This window comes from Microcaecilia unicolor, chromosome 14, assembly GCF_901765095.1.
Source record: "Microcaecilia unicolor chromosome 14, aMicUni1.1, whole genome shotgun sequence".
Lineage (NCBI taxonomy): Eukaryota > Metazoa > Chordata > Amphibia > Gymnophiona > Siphonopidae > Microcaecilia > Microcaecilia unicolor.
This window is the reverse complement of record NC_044044.1, coordinates 24,965,500-24,986,660: the sequence shown is the minus strand read 5'-3', so window position 1 is coordinate 24,986,660 and position 21,161 is coordinate 24,965,500. Positions and strand designations below refer to the sequence as shown.

Below are 21,161 nucleotides of genomic sequence, written 5' to 3'. Positions count from 1 at the left end.
GGGTAGGCCTTTTTGAAGAGGTTGGTTTTTAGTGATTTCCTGAAGTTCAAGTGGTCGTGGATTGTTTTCACAGCTTTTGGGAGCCCATTCCATAGTTGTACGCTTATGTAGGAGAAGCCGGCTGCGTAAGTTGTTTTGTATTTCAGTAGTGTAGGTTTAGGTAGGATCTTGATGATCTGACTTTGTTTTTTCTCAGATTCTATATATGGTACCTAAAATTGTGTATCCAAGGTGTGCATGCATCTTAACTGGGTAACAAGCTAGCCAGCACACATGCTTCACCCAAACTCCTTCTTTGTGATGACCCGCCACAAAATATTGCCATTCCAACTTATCATGTACTTACAGAATATTGTGCACCTGGAATATAGTCATATATGTGTAAATGGTGCCACAATTGGGTGCAAAGGAAAATCAGCTCTCCGCAGTATTCTATAAAAAGGTTCTTTGCGATGAGTGCTCTTTATTCTCATGCCCGATTGTACTCACTAGGATTTATGCCAACCGGAACCTGGTGCAAAATTGGGTGAGAATCACCCAGATTCTATAATACTGCGCCAATCTTGGGAGAACACCCCTGATCCACCCATTCCCCTCCAATAGCCACAACCCTTTGGGGTTGTACATTATGGGTTGGGTGTTAATAACTGTCGATTATTGGTGTTCATTGACAACTTCCAACTGATGTCAATTAACACCAATAATTGGTAGTTATCATTGAATTATTGACATTAATTGTCTCATTAATCGATTTGAGATGAGTGTGCATCTTGGAAATCATGCCCACATCTGAGCGCAGAAAACTCAGTGACTTATACTGAATCCAGGAGAATATGTGTGTAATAAACTTCAGGCTCCCAACTGGGGTCTATGGTGCTGTGACAGGAAGTAAATTGGGCAGGGCCAAAAATGGGCTTTAGTAACCCCCAGATTGCAAGAGATTTTGCTCCTATGTTTCATTCTGATAGGAATGACAACTACTGTATCGTCTTCAGGGTACGCACAGGAATGTGTGTTAATGTATGTGGAGTTTAGCTGAGAAAAGTCAAACCTCACTTCAACTGTACAAGAAATGTAAACTAAAGTCCTGGTTACAGATCAAGTTACTCCTTTTCAAGAAAAGAGGAAAGATAAATATTTTTGAAAGGGGCAAAGTGAATGATAATATTTGAGGGCGTTGGTAATGCCTTAAAGCTCATGAACCTACCTCAAACAAGAGAAAGGGCTTCATTCTGACATGAGTTTACAAAAGGACTTTGCTGGAAAGCATTCACTCAGGGGCCCTTTTACCAAAGTGCATGCAAACGTGGCCTACGCTGGTGTAGGTGCATGTTGTGGACTCAGGCTAGTCCACGTCCTCAGCGTGCTTGGAAAAAAAGGAATTTTTTTATTGTGCCGGAAAATAGACATGCGGCAAAATGAAAACCAGTGCCTGTCCATTTTCGACCTGAGACCTTAATTTATTTATTTATAGCATTTATATCCCACAATTTCCCACCCATGGGCAGGCCCAATGTGGCTTACATTAGTTTAAAAAAGGCTTACATCAATCTAGTAACAAACAATCAGATACATTTAGGTTGAAGTAGTTGGTGAGTAATGACAGAGGGGAAGAAAAGAGAAAGGTGCAGAAGAATTCAATATGGCCGCATAACATTAACAGTTCAGGAGTCACTAATGCAATGCGGGACTGTAGCGTAAGCTTTTCTGAATAAGGTGGTCTTCAGTGATATTCTGAAAGCCGGTTGGTTGGAAGTAGTTTTAACTGATTTGGGTAAACCATTCCACAATCGTGCGCTGATACAGGGAAAGGTAGATGCGTAGCTGGTTTTATACTTGAGGCCACTACATGTGGGGTAGTGGAGATGTAAGAATGGGAAGATTTGTAAGAATTCCTGGGCGGTAAGATGATAACATTATCCATCTAAGCTGGAGCTTCGCTGTAGAGGATTTTATGCACCAGGGTGCAAATTTTAAATGTTATACGATCCTTGACAGGTAGCCAGTGCAGTTTTTCACGTAATGGTCTGGAACGGACGAACTTCGATTTACCATAGATCAATCTCGCAGCTGTATTTTGGAGAGTTTCTAATTGACTTAGCGGTAAGGTTCTCACACGCTAACTGGGCGGTAAGTGTCCAGTGCACCCCAACTGCCGATTACCGCTGGGTAAGTGCGCTAAAAATGGAATCACCGCCCGGAGTATGCGGTAGCCGGACAGTACTGCCAATTTGACGCGCGTTGGACATGCATAGGCGCCTGCCTTAGTGAAAGGGCCCCTCAAAGAAGTACATTGCTGAAACAAAATGCTCAGAGGGTAGTAAAGAATCCTCAAAGTACATCTGATCAGATTTAAAAGAAAAATAGAATCTGGATGAGAATCTAAAATACAACTGGGTGGCCTTGTTATTAAAAATGCAATATAATTACCTCCTAAATGAAAGCAATTGTCATTTTATTGTCTCTGAAAATTATTGACTTCAACATTTTTTCGATGACTGCTGCAAGGATGTTGCTACCATACGAGTTTATCTTTTGTAATACTATATTGATTTTATCAAACTACCGCCTGTGAACCTAATATAAGAACATAATTTATTTATTTATTTGTTACATTTGTATCCCACATTTTCCCACCTATTTGCAGGCTCAGTGTGGCTTACATAGTACCATAAAGGCGATCGCCAATTCCGGTATGAACAATTACAAAGTGATGTAGTGGTAGAATAAAGTTCATGTGTAACAGACACAATAGGGAATCGTAGAGTGGAAGAGTTGTGTTATGTCCATTGCACTCTTTGGTTTCGATTGTGTTGCAGGGTTCAGGCAATTTAGGTTGGGTCAGTAGGGTTTGCCTTTTTGAACAGGTTAGTTTTTAGTGACTTATGGAAGTTTAGGTGGTCATAAGTTGTTTTCACGGCTTTTAATAACACGTTCCATACTTGTGTGCTTATGTAGGAAAAGCTGGATGCATAGGTTGATTTGTATTTGAGTCCTTTGCAGTTTGGGTAGTGGAGATTTAGATATGTTTGTGCTGATCTTGTTGTGTTTCTGGTTGGTAGGTCTATGAGGTCTGTTATGTATCCCGGGGCTTCGCCGTAGATGATTTTATGAACCAGGGTTCATAAAATAAATTAAAATAAAATAAGAACAAATAAATTGGTCTTTTGAAATTTTATGGCTGGATAGAACACATAAAGCTAACCACATTGTTAAGATTATGTGTGTTTATACATGTACCGTGAATAGGTGTTTTGGGGTGGATAACTTGGACAGAGCTCAGACTGAACAATGTATACACACATTGGATAAAATATACAAGCACATACATGGAGAATGTTCACACCTTTTTCGGAGAATTTGTGATTTGTTGGAGAAAGTTCTAAGCACTTTTAAGGGGATTTTCACACGGGAGCCCACATTTCCTGGGAACAGATTTTCCTTCTTATACTTGGCTAGAATCACTGATCCTACAAGTATTCATACTTCACATTTACCAGACAAGACCCAGTCTTGTGTAAATATGTCTCTTACTCTAATATTAGATGTTACCAGGAAGCATGATTGCATTGTTTGACAAAAAGGTACAGTTCTCATGCTCAAGATGAAGCTTTCAAGTAAAATGGCTGGATTGGATATATTTGTCTAGGTGTGAATGATTGGATGTAGACAGGCATGCTTGGAATGCTAGACTAAAGTATAAAAGCCCTGATCCCCTGAGAGCCAGCACTTCAAGGTAAGCTTTGAAGACTTACACTTAAATTTGTTTCTTCAAAGCGGGTGCATTGCTGAAAATTTAGTGAGTACCTTCTTTTAATCAACTTAATGCTATCCTTGGAATTTTGGGGGTATTTGCTTGTGACCTAATATAAAAAAATGGAATGATTTATGTGGGATATAAGAATCAGACATTATAAATGCTGATTGTCTTAAATTGTATTTTTTCTGATTTTCATTCTGGTCACTTTGATCATCATGTTAAAATCAAGTGAAAAAATATATATTTGGGGGATAACAACCATACAAAAGAGAAACTTCAAATTAATTTTGAAATCAACAAGTAAAGTGATGTAGTTGCCATGTTAGTCCACTTTTAATGGTAATAAATAGAAATAAAATAAAGAAAAGAAAATAGGATGATACCTTTTTTATTGGACTAACAATATATATTTTTGATTAGCTTTTGAAGGTAATATTTCTTATTCAGATCAGAAATAAGCAAATGTTGACATCAGTGTACCTGAATGTAATGCATCTTGAGCTACTACTGAAAAGGTGTAAGCAAAATCTAAATAAAATGAATGAATGAATGAATAAATAAATATAAAATAACTGGGGATCATACAGTTTATAAAATGTGAGGTGTTTGAAATATTGTAGACAAGTTAATCACATTTATGCTTGAATCAATCAGGATCCAACACGTCAGAATGATGAGGAAAATAACTGAACTCATGTTGATACTTGCTGTGGTTTTCACTGCTGGACAAGGTAAATATAGTTACTATTTAAACCCCTAGATTAAAGATTGCAAATGTAAACTATTTTTAGATCATTTTTGATGTTTTGACCTTTTTCAGATTTTGGGAAATCTACTTTAATATCTTTTTTTCTCTCTCTCTCTCTTATCTGCACCCTTCTCCTCCACTGCTAACTCCGTTCCTTTTATCTTGCTGCACCATATGCCTGGAATAGACTTCCTGAGCCGGTATGTCAAGCACCAACTCTGGCCGTCTTCAAATCTAAGCTAAAAGCCCACCTTTTTGATGCGGCTTTTAACTCCTAACCCTTATTCACTTGTTCAGAACCCTTATTTCATCATCCTCACTTTAATATTCCCTTATCTCTTGTTTGTCCTGTTTGTCTGTCCTAATTAGATTGTAAGCTCTGTCGAGCAGGGACTGTCTCTTCATGTTCAAGTGTACAGCACTGCGTGCGTCTAGTAGCGCTATAGAAATGATAAGTAGTAGTAGGTTAAATCTAAACACAGGGTGCCCTGTATGTGCTGCAATTCTAACTCCTCATTTCCTATTGAATCTCTTTGAACAGTAAATTAATTCTAAATGAGCTGTTGTGAGATCCAAAGTTTCTTTGCTTGCGTTTCTACTTTCAGCCGCAGATGAAGAGTCGTGGTGCACAACTGGGTGGAGTTGCTTCTTTTCGGCCTATTATAAATTTGTCTCCACGCCCCTCTCCTGGGTTGAAGCTGAGGTAAGACAGAACTGTGATGAAGGATCAAGCATCCTATCAGTAGGCTGAATACTACCGAGAAATCTACCAGTTTGTTTCTTTCTCTCTTTTATACATACACTTTTGAGCGCCCAAAAGTCGGGCATGGGATCCTTGCTAAATGTTACACGTGCTGAATTCTTTTCTGTGCCTACGTTTCTGCACTGTTTATTGAATTCTCTCCTATATGTGTAGAATCCAAGGGGGTATGATTTGGGCAGAGCTTGGACTAAACCAAAATCTACCCATGTATTCCTTATTTCAGAAAGAGAATATATAAATACAGTATAATATTTTGAAATCAGAATTTACAGCTGCTCCTTTGCAAGAGGGATTAAGGGAAGTACCTTCCTTAATTCCCTACTTTTTATTTCCCCATCCAAATTAAAACTAGGTAGTGATTGAGAACCTGTTTTATTGTGTATGTATTTGAAATTAGCGCATGGCCATTCATAGGAGAAATGAAAAATGGTGACGTTTATCTCAGAGCATGAAAGAATCTTGCTGGGGACAGCGCTGGCCACGTTTTAGCGCTGCTTAGTAAAATGGTCCCTAAATTGCTTCTGTACATTTTCTTTATATTTGTCTTCATAAAAAGTATGGCATATATTTTAATGTGCAAAAAGAACAAAAAATATCACTTAACATATAGAGAAGACATCTTGACTGAAAAAAGGATTTTCTACCCAAGTAAACCAAATATGGAAATCTATCTATCTACTTATTATTTCTATAGCGCTACAAGGCATACACAGCGCTGTGCACCATACACAGAAGACAGTCCCTGCTCAAAGAGCTTACAATCTAGATAAGACAGGTAAACAGAACAATTATTTATAGGAGACCACAGTTTTTACCACCTGCAGCTCCTTGTGACTCTGGGCAAGTCACGTAACCCTCCATTGCCCCTGGTACAAAATAAGTACCTGAATATATGTAAACCACTTTGAATGTAGTTGCAGAAAGGCAGTATATCAAGTCCCAATTCCATTTCGCCTTATGACATCACAATATCAGAAGTGAGCCAAGTATTGGGCAATCAAGCCATTGTGACGTCACTGATGAGGTTGGCTCTTATTGGTGGAATGAGTGTAGGAGTAGCCTAGTGGTTAGTGCAGTGGGCTTTGATCCTGGGGAACTGGGTTCAATTCCCACTGCAGCTCCTTGTGACTCTGGGCAAGTCACTTAACCCTCCATTGCCCCTGGTACAAAATAAGTACCTGAATATATGTAAACCGCTTTGAATGTACTTGCAAAAAAAAAACCCATAGAAAAGTGGTATATCAAGTCCCATTTCCCTTTCCCTTAATTTGGGACTTTTTTAGATGAGTGATGGTCACTGTGAAGGAGAAGAGGAGGAAGACTATAACCCTGATAGCCTCCCTTTTTCCCTTTGTTAGAGATTTAGGACTAATAATTAGCAAGGGAGGGTGAGTGATGGTTACTGGGTGAGGACTTCTTTTTACAAAGCTGCACTAGTGATTCCCACCAGGCAAATGAGAGGAAGACCCTAGAAATTGAGGGGTCCTTTTACTAAGGTGCGCTGAAAAATGCTCTAGTGCACTAGCGTAGGCATGGGTTTTGGGTGCACGCAAGATCCATTTTTTCAGCGCAGCTGTAAAAAATGCCTTTTTAAAATTTTTGCTGAAAATGGATGTGCGGCCAAATAAAAATTGGCAGACGTCCATTTTGGGTCTGAGTCCTTACCGCCAGTCATTGACTTAGCGGTAAGGTCTCTCGCGTTAACCGTGCAGTAATCGCCTCTGCGTATCAAGTCAGAGTTATCGCCCGATTTTCACCACGCATCAGAAAATACAAATTCTTTTCAGGCGGGCGTAGCAGATGCACATCGAAAATAAAATTACCGCAAGGGCCACGTGGTAATAGGGCACCTACACAGCTTAGTAAAAAGGCCCCAGAATGAGCTTCCTCTCATTTACCGCAAAGGAATCGCTAGCATGGCTTTGTAAAAGAAGCCCTGAGTGATGAATGAGAGGTCGGAAGGGGAATGGCAGCCAAAGAAAGTAGTAGGTGCTGCCTTGAGTGGGGTTCCTTACCGAGGAGGAAAAGTAGATGATCATGTATCGCCTTATCAGTCACTCTGAATATAATAGTACGATTCGTGCAGTCTAACAACATGTCCTTGTTTTGCACAGCTTCACTGCCAAAAACTGATTCCAGGTGGTCATTTGGCCTCTTTGCACTCTCTGGAAGAGCAACAGTTTGTTTTGAAACTCTCCAAAAACAATGTTATCTGGATTGGCGCTAGTGATTCTTACAAGGTAATATATACTAGTGGGTGTTTTTTGCTTTGTATTATATATTAGGGATGGACAGCCATAACAGTTCTGTTTTGTGTCACTTCCAAGAATATTCATTTTATTTGTTTGAATTTGTCCATTTTATCATATTTCTATCTATACACACACGGATGCACCATCTTTCACACATACACCTATCACACCAGCCCTATATACACACCCATGTACACAGAATCCCCCAACCTTTCTTTTGGCACTGATTGCTCCCTCCTCAAGCCTTCCAATGTGGTATATATCATTCAGTGTAAAAAATGTAACGAAGGATGCTATATTGGAGAAACAGGCCAGATGCTTAAGACAAGATTCAATTTACATAGACATCATATGAACAATACTGGTGCCAGCAGGGTTCCCACGCCTGTTGGTCAACATTTTACAGGACCAGGACACTGTACCAGTGACTTCACAGTGAGAATCCTGAAAGGTAACTTTAAAACCATACAAGAACGTAAGACCTTTGAAGTCAGAATGATTTAATATTTTAACACCCAACAGAAAGGACTTAACAAGGATCTGGGGTTCCTAGCCCATTATAAACCATAAAGCTGTATGTCTCTGTTGATCACCCTCCCCTCACCTATCCACACCCATCCTGTTAGAATATCAATGATATGTTTTGATGTCCCCATGCATACCTCCGACCCACCCCCATCCTCCCACCCTGTCAGACTGTCATAGTAATGCTTGAATGTTTTCACTTATATACACTGTCAGCTAGCACATTTGCTTATTTCCGATCTGAGGAAGAAGGGCAACCTTCGAAAGCTAATCAAGAAATGTATTAAGTTATGTCCAATAAAAAAGGTATCATCTTATTTTCTTTTCCATGTTTTATTTTGTTTGATTTCTATTGATAAGGCTGGTAAGAGAAAGAAAAGAGTAGCAAGTAGCAACACTTCAAGTCTCTTCTTCTTCTTTCTCTTCCTCATCTGCTGCTGGAACTGTTCTATTTCTTTCAACCATACAGGGCACATATCAGTAAGGCCCTGGGAAGTAGAGGGAGGAGGAGGAGGAGGAGGAGGAGGAGGAGAAGGATGTGGTCTGAAGTACCTTCCTTCCCCTGCTGGCTTGATCATAGTGGAAGGAGGAGAGAAACAGCAAAAGTGCCACCAATCAGCAACCACCACACTCTCATATCCATAGGGAGTAGCCAACGACATGGTTAGGGATGGTATCGGGGTAGTCAACAACATATGGGTTGATATTAAGCTGGTGGCTTTATTCCCAGATATTCAGTGTTGGGCTATGTCCAACCACCAGCATGGTGGCTAACAGGGCCGCCGAGAGGAGGGGACAGGGGGGACAAAAGTCCCCGGGCCCGAGCCTCCGGATGGGGCCCGACGACACCGCAGTCCGACCCGCCCGCCCTCCGTCGCTCCCAGCACTAACCTTAAATGCCTCCTTTCACCACGTTCGCAGCAAGCAGCAGCAGGGCAGGCCACTCCTTCCTTCCATGCCCCGCCCTCGCTTGATGTAACGTCCACGAGGGCGGGGCATGGAAGGAAGGAAAGGTCTGCCCTGCTTCTGCTTGCTGCAAATGTGGTGAAAGGAGGCGTTTAAGGTTAGTGCAGGGCCTGGCCCGGTAGCGGGTGGAGGGGGGCCCGGTGACCTCGGGTGGGGGGGCCCGACGACGACGACCTCAGGTGGAGGTGGGGGCCCGGGGGCGGCCTTGTCCCGGGCCCTGCTCTGGCTCTCGGTGGCCCTGGTGGCTAAAACATAGCCGTTTAAGTCGATACTCAGTCCTTTTACTATGGTGCGCTGAACAGTGGCCTGCACTCGTGCAGGTGCGTGTTTTCAACGTATCTGTAAAAAATGCCTTTTTTCGGGGGACGGAAATGGACGTGCAGTAAAATTAAAATTAGCGCATGTCCATTTTGGGTCTGAGACCTTACTGCCACCTATTCACTTAGCGGTAAGGTCTCCCACTTTAGTCGGGTGATAACGGTCAATGCGCGTTCAAATGCCAATTACCACCTGTGTGCCAGAAAATAAAATTATTTTCTGGCTTGCGTAAAAAAAATGAAAATACCGCCAGGGCCATACAGTAGCCAGACGGTAATTCCTAACTGACGCATTTTGGGCGCACGTAGGCACTTATGCAGCTTAGTAAAAGGCCCCTTAACTGGCTATGATGAATTACATAAAGATAGGACTGTGTTTTTTCTGGTCCCATTTATGCTGGTTAAGTGCTAAATGTTTACTAAGGTGTGCTAGCAGTTTTAGTGCAAGCTAACTGTGTAGGCGCCCATAGGAATATTATGGCTACACGGTTAGTGCATGCTAAAAATGCTAGTGTAAGATGGAGGGGCATAATCGAATGGGGCCGCCCATCTATAAGGGCATCCATCTGTAATAACGGCCTTGTAAAGCAGAGTACCCAACCAAATTATCAAAACAAGATGGACGGCCATCTTTTGTTTCGATAATACAGTCGGGGCTGGCCAAATCTCAACATTTGGGCCGGCCTTACAGATCGCCGCCATTGGTTTTCGCCGATATTGGAAACTAATGGCGGCCATCTCAAACCCGGCCAAATCCAAGCCATTTGGTCATGGGAGGAGCCAGCATTTGTAGTGCACTGGTCCCCCTCACATGCCAGGACACCAACCGGGCACCCTAGGGGGCACTGCAGTGGACTTCAGAAAAAGCTCCCAGGTACATAGCTCCCTTACCTTGGGTGCTGAGCCCCCCAACACCCACTAACCACAACTGTACACCACTACCATAGCCCTTAGGGATGAATGGGGGCACCTAGATGTGGGTTTCAGGTGGGTTTTGGAGGGCTCACATTTACCACCACAAGTGTAACAGGTGGGGGGGGGGGGGAATGGGCCTTGGTCCGCCTGCCTGAAGTGCACTGCAGTACCCACTAAAATTGCTCCAGGGACCTGCATAGTGCTGTGATGGAGCTGGGTATGACTATTGTGGCTGGCATAGAGGCTGGAAAAAAATGTTAAAATTATTATTATTTTTCGGGTTGGTGACCACTGGGTGAGTAAGGGAAAGTGATCCCCGATTCCCTCCGGTGGTCATCTGGTCAGTTTGGGCACCTTTTCAAGGCTTGGTCGTGAACAAAAAAGGACCAAGTAAAGTCAGCCAAATGCTCGTCAGAGCCGGCCTTCTTTTTTCCATTATCGGCCGAGGCCGGCCATCTCTTATCCACGCTCCCATCCCGCCTTCGGTACACTGTCGACACGCCCCCTTAAACTTTGGCCGGCCCTGCGACAGAAAGCAGTTGAAGCTGGCCAAAATCAGCTTTCGATTATACCGATTTGGCTGTGCTTAGGAAAAGGCCAGCCATCTCCCGATTTCTGTTGGAAGATGGCCGCCCTTCTCTTTCGAAAATAAGCAGGATAGTAAACAAGGAGCCCTAAGTGCTGATTCTACCCCTGGAATGCCCACTAGGTAACTTGTTTCAGCTTAGGCTCTAACCAGGCAGTTTGAATGGCACTATTCAATTAAGTGCTTCTAAATAGACATGGTTAGCCCTGGATAAGACATTTCTGGCCATTTAAATTAATATGAATATTGACCCCGTAGATATAATTAGAATGTATTTCTTATCAGAACTAATAAGGAATGAGATACGATGAAGAGGATGAATGTGATCGTGGATTTCTTAATCGCTTTTTTTCTTTAATTCGATGTTCAGGATCGAACATTTTTTTGGACTGATGGCTCAGCTTGGGATTATGAAAACTGGCATTCCGGAGAACCAAATAACTTTCATGGGACTAGAGAGGCATGCGTCAATTCTTACTATTTCTGTAAGTGAATAACCCAAATGGTTAAAATTCTATCATGAAATGCAATCGATACAGGCTAAAGGGTCAGAGTAACTTGTTTGCTTAAGAAAAATTAGACCCGTCATACATCTCTTTTTGTTTTTACTTTGTTATGCTGTCACAATTGGTGTTGGTTTTATGAATATTTTCAGACATATGAATAAGAACATTAGATATGCCATGTTGAATCAGACCAAATGTCTATAAGACCTAGTGTTCTGCCCCTGTCAGTGGCTACAATAGTCCTCAAGTACTAAGGAGATCCCAAAAAGTACATTAAAATTCTCATAGGTCATATCAAGGGTTAAGCATTTGCTTTCCCAAGTCGACCTGGTTAAAATGGTTCCCTACACTAGGTATATTAGGCATCTGCCTATGGAAGCTTGTACTGCTTTGGTATTGCAGCCTGCTCACTTAATTACGCCCCCCCCCCCCCCCCGCACAAGCTGGCTTCAAGAACATTCCAGCCTGTTGTACTTTTAGTCTTTTAAAGTGTATTATCGGTCAGAAGCAAAACTGAAAAGCAATTCTTATTTTCTTCCATCACAAAGCTGAATGTGCTTTGATACAGCTGGAAAGACTGCGGCAGATCAAGCAATGGCCATTTGGGCACTCACATAGGAAGTTTGGGTCAGAAGGGGAGAGGCACGACAAATCTTGAGTATCGTACATGCCCAAAGGTCCACAAAATACTCTGTGTCATTTTGATGCAGAGTTGAGTTAGGATGGGGAGGTGGCAGGGAAAGGGAAAAGGATGAGATGATGGACAACTTGAGTAGGGAAGGAGAGATGCTAGACTTCAGGAGAGGAAGTGAAAGGGAGATGCTGCAGGCGAACCCATTTTTAGATTTTTTTCTTCAAAAATTTGTTCAAACCTCTTTAGAACTCTACTATGTTAATCGCTTCAGCCACATCATTTGGCAAGAGCAGAATTTGTTTTTTAATTCCTGATTGTTAATTTGATGTGTCATGAGTACATAAGTATTGCCATACTGGGAAAGACCAAAGGTTCATCAAGCCCAGCATCCTGTTTCCAACAGTGGCCAATCCAGGTCACAAATATCTGGCAAGATCCCAAAAAAGACTCTTCATTTACTTTCGTCCGGTATATGGAAAGGCTATTTTCTTGGCTAGAGTTACTATGATATGCTACCCCATTACGGTATGTTACCACAGATAGGGGCAAATTCTATAAAGGTATGGAACGTTCAAAGTACAAGTTCTATATTGGCAATTGAGTGCATGAACGGTCTCCGTTGGCCTTGTCATGCGGGAAACACTAGCACGGTTTGATAAAAGAGGTCCTAAGGAACTGCAAATAAAGTCATAAAGGTGCTTGAATATTATCTTAGCTATGGTAGGAGTGGATAAACATGTCCTGCCATAGTATGTACAGCCGGTGTCACTACTTGTATGTGTGAGACTAGCTAGTTTTTTTACTTCTTCCTTTAAAGGCATCTGTTCACGCTTTCAAAAAATACTAGGACTAGGGGGCATGTGATGAAGCTTCAATGCAGTAAATTTAAAATGAATCGGAGAAACGTTTTCTTCACTCAACGTGTATTTAAACTCTGGAATTCATTGCCAGAGAAAGTGATAAAGGCGGTTAGCTTAGCGGAGTTTAAAAAAGGTTTGGACAGCTTCCTAAAGGAAAAGTCCATAGACCGTTATTAAATGGACTTGGGGAAAATACACTATTTCTGGGTATTTGTGACCTGGATTGACCACTGTTGGAAACAGAATGCTGGGCCTGATGGACCTTTGGTCTTTTCCAGTATGGCAATAGTTATGTACTTATGAAGAGTCAAGCTTCCACCTGCTTCCTGAAGTACAGGAAATGACCCGGCATTGAATATCTGGCCTCAGATCCGACCGCAGGAAGTAGCCCTGATACCCCCTGCAGTCTGAATATCAGTCCCAATGTATTGAATGGCATTAGGATATAGAAATGTGTTAGTGTGCATTATGAACTGTAGCCCAGAAGTGTCTTTAGAAATTTCCCTCTTTAATAGAACTCAGTGAATTTAATCAGCTCTTCTTCCTAATTTTTTTTTAATTTGCTTAGCTGATGATACCTGGAATGATTTCATATGCACAGCTAAATTTCCTTTCACCTGCAAAGTCACTGGCCCTTCCTGTCTGACAAATCAAATCGTCGGTTAACTCAGAACTGGTGATTCAGAAATGGAAAGACTGCAGTGCTATTTGGAGAAGAAATCTGAAAGAAATGATAATTCATAGATTTGATTTTTAGCCTTGTAGATTTTGGTTTAGAACTCAGGCCCTGGGGGGAAAATGCACCCGGAGTCTGTGATATTGTGCTTTATCTGTATGTTACACTTAACCTACAGTTTAAAAAAATGATTTATATTGTGCATTTAAGAATATTAAAATACCTTGTTTCACAAAGCTGCTCATTTGAGTGTGTGTTTCTGTTTTTTTAAATTAGCATGTATTTTGGAATGTATTTTGATGAACTATTTTCCAAACCAAATGTCAACGTCTGCATTAAAATGATTAAAAACCAGAGCTTTTTTTGAAGGGGTACTTGGGGGTACTGAGTACTGGCACTTTTTCCATTGTCTGCTAAAATTGACCCATGGACCCTAAGTTTTAATGAAAGAGCTCAGGCTCTGCACACCAATTCTGCCTTGTCATAGATTCTGTAACTGGTTAAAACACATGCGAGACAATAAGCTGACTAATGAATCTTCAGATTAGTATATGCAAAGGCCAATGTGGAGCAGCTCCTGAGCCCACTTAACAGCAACGGCTTCCTCGGGACTGGCTCACAGTGGGCTTCAGGCTTTCTCCTTTTATTGGTAGGTGATCAATTGACACATCAGCATTATTGTTCAGAAATGAATTACACGTCATCATTTGTGAAGAAAACATTACTCATTGAAGCATTACCTTTTACCGTTTACCTGATGAAAGTTGCAGCAAAATCATGCAAGATAGTTCAAAGTGCAGGATATGTCAGCAGTTGACCATCTGTTCTATTAGCAGTGATCATAAAGGTTTACCACCACCCATATGTATCTAACAAATTCACGTGTTTATCCTTCTTGGGACTTTCTGGTCAAACAGCTGACACCTTCTTCAGTCAAGCAGCTGACATGGCTATGACTGTTATAAACAAGCTATAATTAAACATTTCTGATCAGACACACGCACGGACACGGCCTAGTTCTGTGTTCTTTATTAGTCTGCTAACATTAGCTGCTGATTTGGTAACAAATCTAGCTTTATTTCCATTTATTGCAGCACAAGCTAATTTTCAACAATGGTTGCTTTGAGCTTTGTCCCCTTATATCTGATTATTATTTTAATTCTTTGTGCAATTCCACATACTCATTGTGGGCCCTGGGGATCCTATTCTCATAAAGGGTCTTCAGGATCATTAGTCATAAGGACCTTACATTTTCTCATGATGGATCAATGTACTTGATTATATACAGTGCATTTTTTTTCTAGCAAAAGAGGTGCCGGTACTCAAATGCTAGGCTGCTCTTAAGGGGTGGGGTGATCACTGAGGGCCCCACCTCACAATAGTCAGGCCCTCTGCAACCAGTCACAGAATCTATGACAAGGCAGAATTGGTGTGTAGAGCCTGAGCTCTTTCATTAAAACTTGGGAACCATGGGTCAATTTTAGCAGACAATGGAAAAGATGCCTGTACTCAACACCCCCAAGTTACCCTCAAAAAAGCCCTGAATATTTGCACACAGAGGTCTGTGGGAGCAAAAATATGCAAAACAGCTTGAGTGCTCCATGAAGGTGGTAGACATAGGCCTGTAATGAAAGTGAATTTTAAAGATTTTTTTTTCATCTCTGTCTTGATCGACCAGTGCACTCGGGGTCTGTATTGCTGATTAGAAATAATTTTGTTTAAAAAATGGTTGTTTAACTTAGTGTGAAAATAAGTTGGAATGCAGAAGATAAGACACAGCTCTAATTAATTTGGTATGTGAAGGAGAGGATGGCACTTGTTTTCCTGGTCCAGCCTGGCCACCTGGAGTTGAAAAGCATATGACCATGTTCCCACAGTATGGTTTGTTTACCTAAACAGAGAAGCATTCTGTAATTTTCCTTAGAAGCATTCTGTAACTTTCCCTAGCTCTGAACATGAGCACAGAGCCAAATAAAAAGGGGGGACTTGTCACAGCAGAGTGGGGGCTCATCTGTGAGTGGACACACTGTGCAGAGGATCTGCTCCTGGTCTAAAAAGCTCCTGGCTTTCGCTGTAATGCCCCCCCCCCCCCCAGCTGATGTTAAAAGCCTAGATGATGTAAGGACTGGTGATGATTATATGTATATAGTGATGTAATGATTGTTTGCTTCTTTTACTGGTCTAAGAGATGTAGAGGCCAGTGATGTAATGATTGTTTATATATAGCTAATCATTGTGTTTAGATTTTTGCACCTCTAATAAAGGTTTCATTTATCTAATACGAATCCAAAAGAATCCACAGTAATTACTGGGTAGTCTGTGCCAGTGAAGCAGGTTGTAAATCCATAGCAGTTGCTGTGGTGGTGGTCAACATCCATAACGGTTTATACATGATACTTGATCAACATACTAAACGGTATTTGAAATATTTAGGCATTAATGTTCCATCACTCCTTGGGTAATCTTTTTGACTAAGAAGACAAAAAAAAAAACCATCCAACCGATATTCAAAAGTATTTAACTGTCCAGAAACTGCCGCTGACCGGTTAAATACCTTGTTTGGAGCTAATTGTGACTATTCAGCAGGTCTTAACCAGTTATCCGCACTAAATATTTGCGGTTAATGCCAACTGTGAAACCAGCTAACTCAGGGGACTTATGCAGTTAGGCACTGATATTCAAACAGACACACACACAAATTAATCCCCATTCTCTTCAATAAAATAGGAACTAATATGTTGGCTTGTGAGAAATTCTTTAGAGATAGCTTGTTTACATTAAAGAAATGAAGTCTCAAGATGCCCTCAGCAGTATAAATTGCAGTGAGAGAGAATATCTTACTGAGAAGAGCTTGCTTTTAATGCAATCTTAATATATATTTTTTTTAAAGAGCCGCAAGATTTGATTTCTAGTTGTTTTAAAACATGTTCTCTTTATTCAGTAGATCTCATAAATGTGGTAGCTTGTGAAAAAATGTAGTAGGGATCTGAAAATATGTCAGTAGGCCTTAATCTGGGGACTACTATATATATATTTCTTCATTTCTGCATGCTGAAGAAAAATGCTTATTAGTCAACAAGACCCTCTCTTTCCATAAAGAACCCTTTTTATGGCTAAAAGTTAAGTTGGCCATCTTGACAAGGTAAACTTGAAACATCATATTTTCAAAGCTCTTACGGCCCTTTTTACCAAGCTGCGGCTAAAGGAGGCCTGCGCTGGCATTGGTGCGTGTTTTTTGCGTGCACTTAGGCCCCCTTTTACAGCAGCAGGTAAAAGGGAAGTCTCTCTTTCCTGCAGGAAATAGCTGCGTGACAAGTAAAGCACTTGCCAAGTGGCCATTTCAGGGTGAGCCCTTACCACCAGCCATTTGGGGGTAAGGGCTCCCGCACTAGCCCAGTGGTAATCGGGCAGAGCACGGCACTGCCTGATTACTGCCAGGTACACTCCGGCGCTGGATATGACGGGCTTACCGCTCGCTCTTCCGGGACTACCGCCAGCCCAAAACGGCCACTGGCGGTAGTCCCTCCTGGAGCACATGTAATTTCCGGGGGGGGGGGGGGGGAAGAAAACCCCTGGAAATGGCTTGCTTTGCGATAACCTAGCAGTAATCAGGCATCATCTGGTTAGCACGGGAGCCCTTAATGCCAACTCAATGGGTGGCGGTAAGTGCTCCCCATTGCATGGCCACATGATAAGAGTTCTCTCACCGTGTGGCCATTTTTCTGGGTGGGCTTTTACCTGCTGCGGAAAAAAGGATCTTGGTGCATGGGAAAAATGGCCCTCGCTGCTACCACAGGGCTCTTTTACCCACAGTTCAGTAAAAGGACTCCTTATTTATTTAGAGAGAGAGAGAGATAAAGATAAAGATAAAAATCTCGTTCTATTCAATAATTTTAAGCAGGTTACACTTGGAACACACAAAATTCTACAAATAAATAAGGCAAATAGAAAACCAGACTGCAATTCTTTTCTGATCTAAGCTTTTTTTTTTTTTTTACAAACCCTTTCATGAATTAAAATGTGAAATCAATGGATTTCTTGGAATTCAGTGGAACCACTCACATGAAATTTTACAACTTATGCAAATGAACTAAATAGCATTCTTGATAACTTTTGCTTTTCAGAATGACAACATCAGACTATTGCATGAGTAAATTCATGGATTCAAAAATAATAAGCGACCATTCTATTTCCAGATGATTATAAAGAGACAATGAGTGACAATCAAACCACAGTAACTGTATTCATCCTTCTGGGATTTCCCAGTCTGCAGCAACTGGATTTCTTACTGTTTATTGTGGGGTTAGTTATCTATATTACAACCTTGTCTGGAAATATTCTAATCATTGCGGTAACAAGACTGGACCACCAACTTTCTTCACCTATGTACTTCTTCCTTGGTAATTTTTCTTTCTTGGAAATCTGGTATACTTGCAACATTGTCCCCCAAATGCTTGCTATCTTTGTCATTGAAGTCACCACCATTTCTTACCCTGCATGCATCACACAGCTCTATTTGCATATTTGCCTTGGATCTGCAGAGTGCCTGATCCTGGCAGTCATGGCATTTGATCGTTATGTGGCTATCTGCAATCCATTACAATATCATGTCGTCATAAACACTAAGGTCTGTGCTTTACTGGCGGGCGGAGTCTGGCTAGTTGCCTTCATGGTTAATTTACCTCCATTAATTTCTACCTCTCAACTACATTTCTGTGGTGCAAATACAATTGACCATTTCTTCTGTGACACTCCTCCTGTGCTGAAGCTTTCTTGCACGGACACTCACACCACTGAACTCATCAATTTCGTTGTTGCCACCATGGTAATTGTCAGCTCCTTTACCTTAATTGGAGTGTCTTACATTCTTATTATGTTTGCTATAGTGAAGATTCCATCCGGTAGGCAAAAAGCGTTCTCTACTTGTGCCTCTCACCTGACTGTTGTGGTCATATTCTATGGAAGCTTGATGTTTATGTACGTAAGACCAAAGTCAAATGATTCATTTGAGTTTAACAAAGTAATATCAATATTTTATACTGTGGTGGCTCCAATGTTGAACCCTATTATTTACACGTTGAGAAACAGAGAGGTAAAAGGAGCCCTGAGGAAACTCTTAAAGAAGGACGTGAATTCTGGTATTGTACTAAGCTGGAAAGAATAACAGATAGGACAATATGTGGGGAAGATGTCACTTTTGAAACTGTAGTGGTGATATTAATGTTGGTATGGTATATTCAGACAATACACCTTCTGGAATCTAATAGAACAAATTCCTCAATTTTAAATGCAGGCAGTTTTAAAGAAAGTTCTTACATTAATAATAACATCATTGTAAATTTAAAGGAAGTTTTATTCATTGTTTCAATAGTAATAGAGCACAACAATCTTATCAAAGGTATAACACAGAACACAACTCTCCTTCCCCACATATATATAACATTGTTAAGAAAACATTTCTAGTCCTTAGGAGTCAGTCCATGGTGAAAATGCTGAGGTAAACCAACCAGCACATTACAAATGTTCAAAACAGTCCAAATCGATCAGTTCCTTCCTATCAGTTGAAATGAACAATCTTCACACATAGATGTCCTTCAAGACTCCTCAGTCCATTAGTTGTCATAAACATTTTATTTATTTATTGCATTTGTATCCCACATTTTCCCACCTATTTGCGGGCTCAGTGTGGCTTACAATACATTATGAATGATGGAAATACAATTTGTTACAATTCGATTATGGGTTACATTGTTAAGAGTAATGGGAGACAAAAGTCAAAATATCAAAGGGGAATAGAGCAATGGAATGTAATAATGGGAAAGTGATAGGGCGAGAGAACATTCAGGTATAATAATTATATCTGTGGGTAGAGTTTTAAGTGTGGTGAAAATATGGGGGAAGAGAATGTCGAAGAGAGTGTATTGATGCATTTCTATTAGTGTGTATGGACTTCATGTGTTTTGATCCTTGCGATAAGTTTTATCAAAGAGCTGAGTCTTCAATAGTTTGCGGAAGTCGGTTAATTCGTAGATCATTTTCAGGTTGCGTGGTAGTGTATTCCAGAATTGCGTGCTCATATAAGAGAAGGTTGATGCGTGCAGTACTTTGTATTTTATGCCTTTGCACTTAGGGAAGTGGAGATTGAGGAAAGTTCGGGATGATCTTTTAGCGTTTCTGGGTGGCAGGTCTATTAAATCAGACATGTATGCAGGGGCTTCACCGTGAATGATTTTGTGAACTAAAGTGCATACTTTAAAAGTGATACATTCCTTGAGTGGGAGCCAGTGTAGTTTCTCACGTAAGGGTTTTTTACTTTCATATTTTGGTTTTCCGAAGATGAGTCTGGCTGCTGTGTTCTCGGCTGTTTGAAGTTTCCTCAGTATTTGCTCTTTGCAGCCTGCGTATAGTGAGTTGCAGTAGTCCAGATGACTGAGTACGAGTGATTGCACTAGGCTGCGGAAGACAGATCTTGGAAAGAATGGTCTTATTCTTTTCAGTTTCCACATGGAGTAGAACATCTTTTTGGTTGTGTTGTTCGCATGAGTCTCAAGTGTTAGGTGGCGGTCAATAGTGACTCCAAGGATTTTTAAAGTTTCTGAGATTGGCAGACTTAGTTTAGGTGTGTTAATAGCGATACATTTCTTCGTGTTGTATTGGGAGGTAAGTATGAGGCATTGAGTTTTTTCTGCGTTCAGTTTCAGTCGAAATGCATCTGCCCAGGTGTTCATGATGTGTAGACTTTGGTTGATTTCATTGGAGATTTCTTTAATGTCTTGTTTGAAAGGAATATATATCGTTACATCATATGCGTATATGTATGGGTTAAGGTTATGGTTTGACAGAAGTTTTGCCAAGGGGATCATCATTAGGTTGAAAATAGTTGGTGAGAGGGGGGATCCTTGCGGTACTCCACATTTAGGTGTCCATGCAGCAGACGTGGTTGAGTTTGATGTGACCTGATATGAGCGTAAGGTTAGGAACCCCTTGAACCAGTTTAGGACATTGCCTCCGATGCCAAAATATTCAAGTATGTATAATAGGATTTCGTGGTCAACCATATCGAAGGCACTTGACATGTCAAATTGTAAGTGGAGTATATTGGTGCTGGTTGCAATCATTTGTTTAAATTTGGTCATTAGGGTAATTATACCACATTCTATTATTCCACTCTTACAGTAATCTTCCAGCGATCTTCCAGTCTGACTCAAAATTTGTTTCGCCCCCGTAGGCGTCATCAGGAGCTGTCAACCTGTGCGTATAAAGTCATTGCATTTAATCATACCATTTTTAGTTTACAATAAAAGTTATATCAATCCAAACACACTCACCAAATTGCAAACACCTGCTACGGGGCGAAACACAAATTTTGTGTCGGGCTGGAAGAGCACTGTAAGAGTGGGCTACATATACTGCAGTAGGACATGTTTATCCACTCCTACCCTAGCTGAGATAATATTTAACCATTTCTCTGACCTCATGTGCAACTTTCTTCAAATCAATCACCTTACTTTCTAACTCTTCCTACTTTCTTACCTATCCATATGTTACATCTTTGTTTTACCCTTCACTATCAATTAAAATATCCAATTATGTGTTATGTTGACATTGTAAGTAGTAACTGTGCCATACTTTGTATTGTTATTTGAATATTTT

The 21,161-nt window shown here is 40.9% G+C and overlaps 2 protein-coding genes across 2 annotated transcripts; both read left to right on the top strand.

The window, feature by feature from the left end:
* The first annotated feature begins 4,429 nt into the window (after positions 1–4,429).
* On the top strand, positions 4,430–13,519 carry LOC115457709 (lectin-like). The gene is made up of 5 exons (XM_030187267.1): positions 4,430–4,491; positions 5,114–5,211; positions 7,386–7,511; positions 11,203–11,317; positions 13,401–13,519. The coding sequence occupies exons 1-5, from the start codon at positions 4,431–4,433 to the stop codon at positions 13,496–13,498; spliced, it is 498 nt and encodes a 165-aa protein (XP_030043127.1). The 5' UTR covers position 4,430; the 3' UTR covers positions 13,499–13,519.
* Positions 13,520–17,721: 4,202 nt separating this feature from the next.
* Positions 17,722–18,672, top strand: LOC115457141 (olfactory receptor 226-like). Its single transcript, XM_030186563.1, has one exon. It carries the CDS (start codon positions 17,722–17,724, stop codon positions 18,670–18,672), a length of 951 nt encoding a protein of 316 aa, XP_030042423.1.
* Positions 18,673–21,161: the final 2,489 nt, after the last annotated feature.

Excerpts from the sequence above, each read along its gene's own strand:
- LOC115457709 (XM_030187267.1), top strand. The coding sequence starts at position 4,431 with ATGATGAGGAAAATAACTGAACTCATGTTGATACTTGCTGTGGTTTTC. Across the intron at positions 5,212-7,385 it reads TCTCCTGGGTTGAAGCTGAG|CTTCACTGCCAAAAACTGAT; the intron begins GTAAGACAGAAC and ends TGTTTTGCACAG. Across the intron at positions 11,318-13,400 it reads CGTCAATTCTTACTATTTCT|CTGATGATACCTGGAATGAT; the intron begins GTAAGTGAATAA and ends TAATTTGCTTAG.
- LOC115457141 (XM_030186563.1), top strand. The coding sequence starts at position 17,722 with ATGAGTGACAATCAAACCACAGTAACTGTATTCATCCTTCTGGGATTT.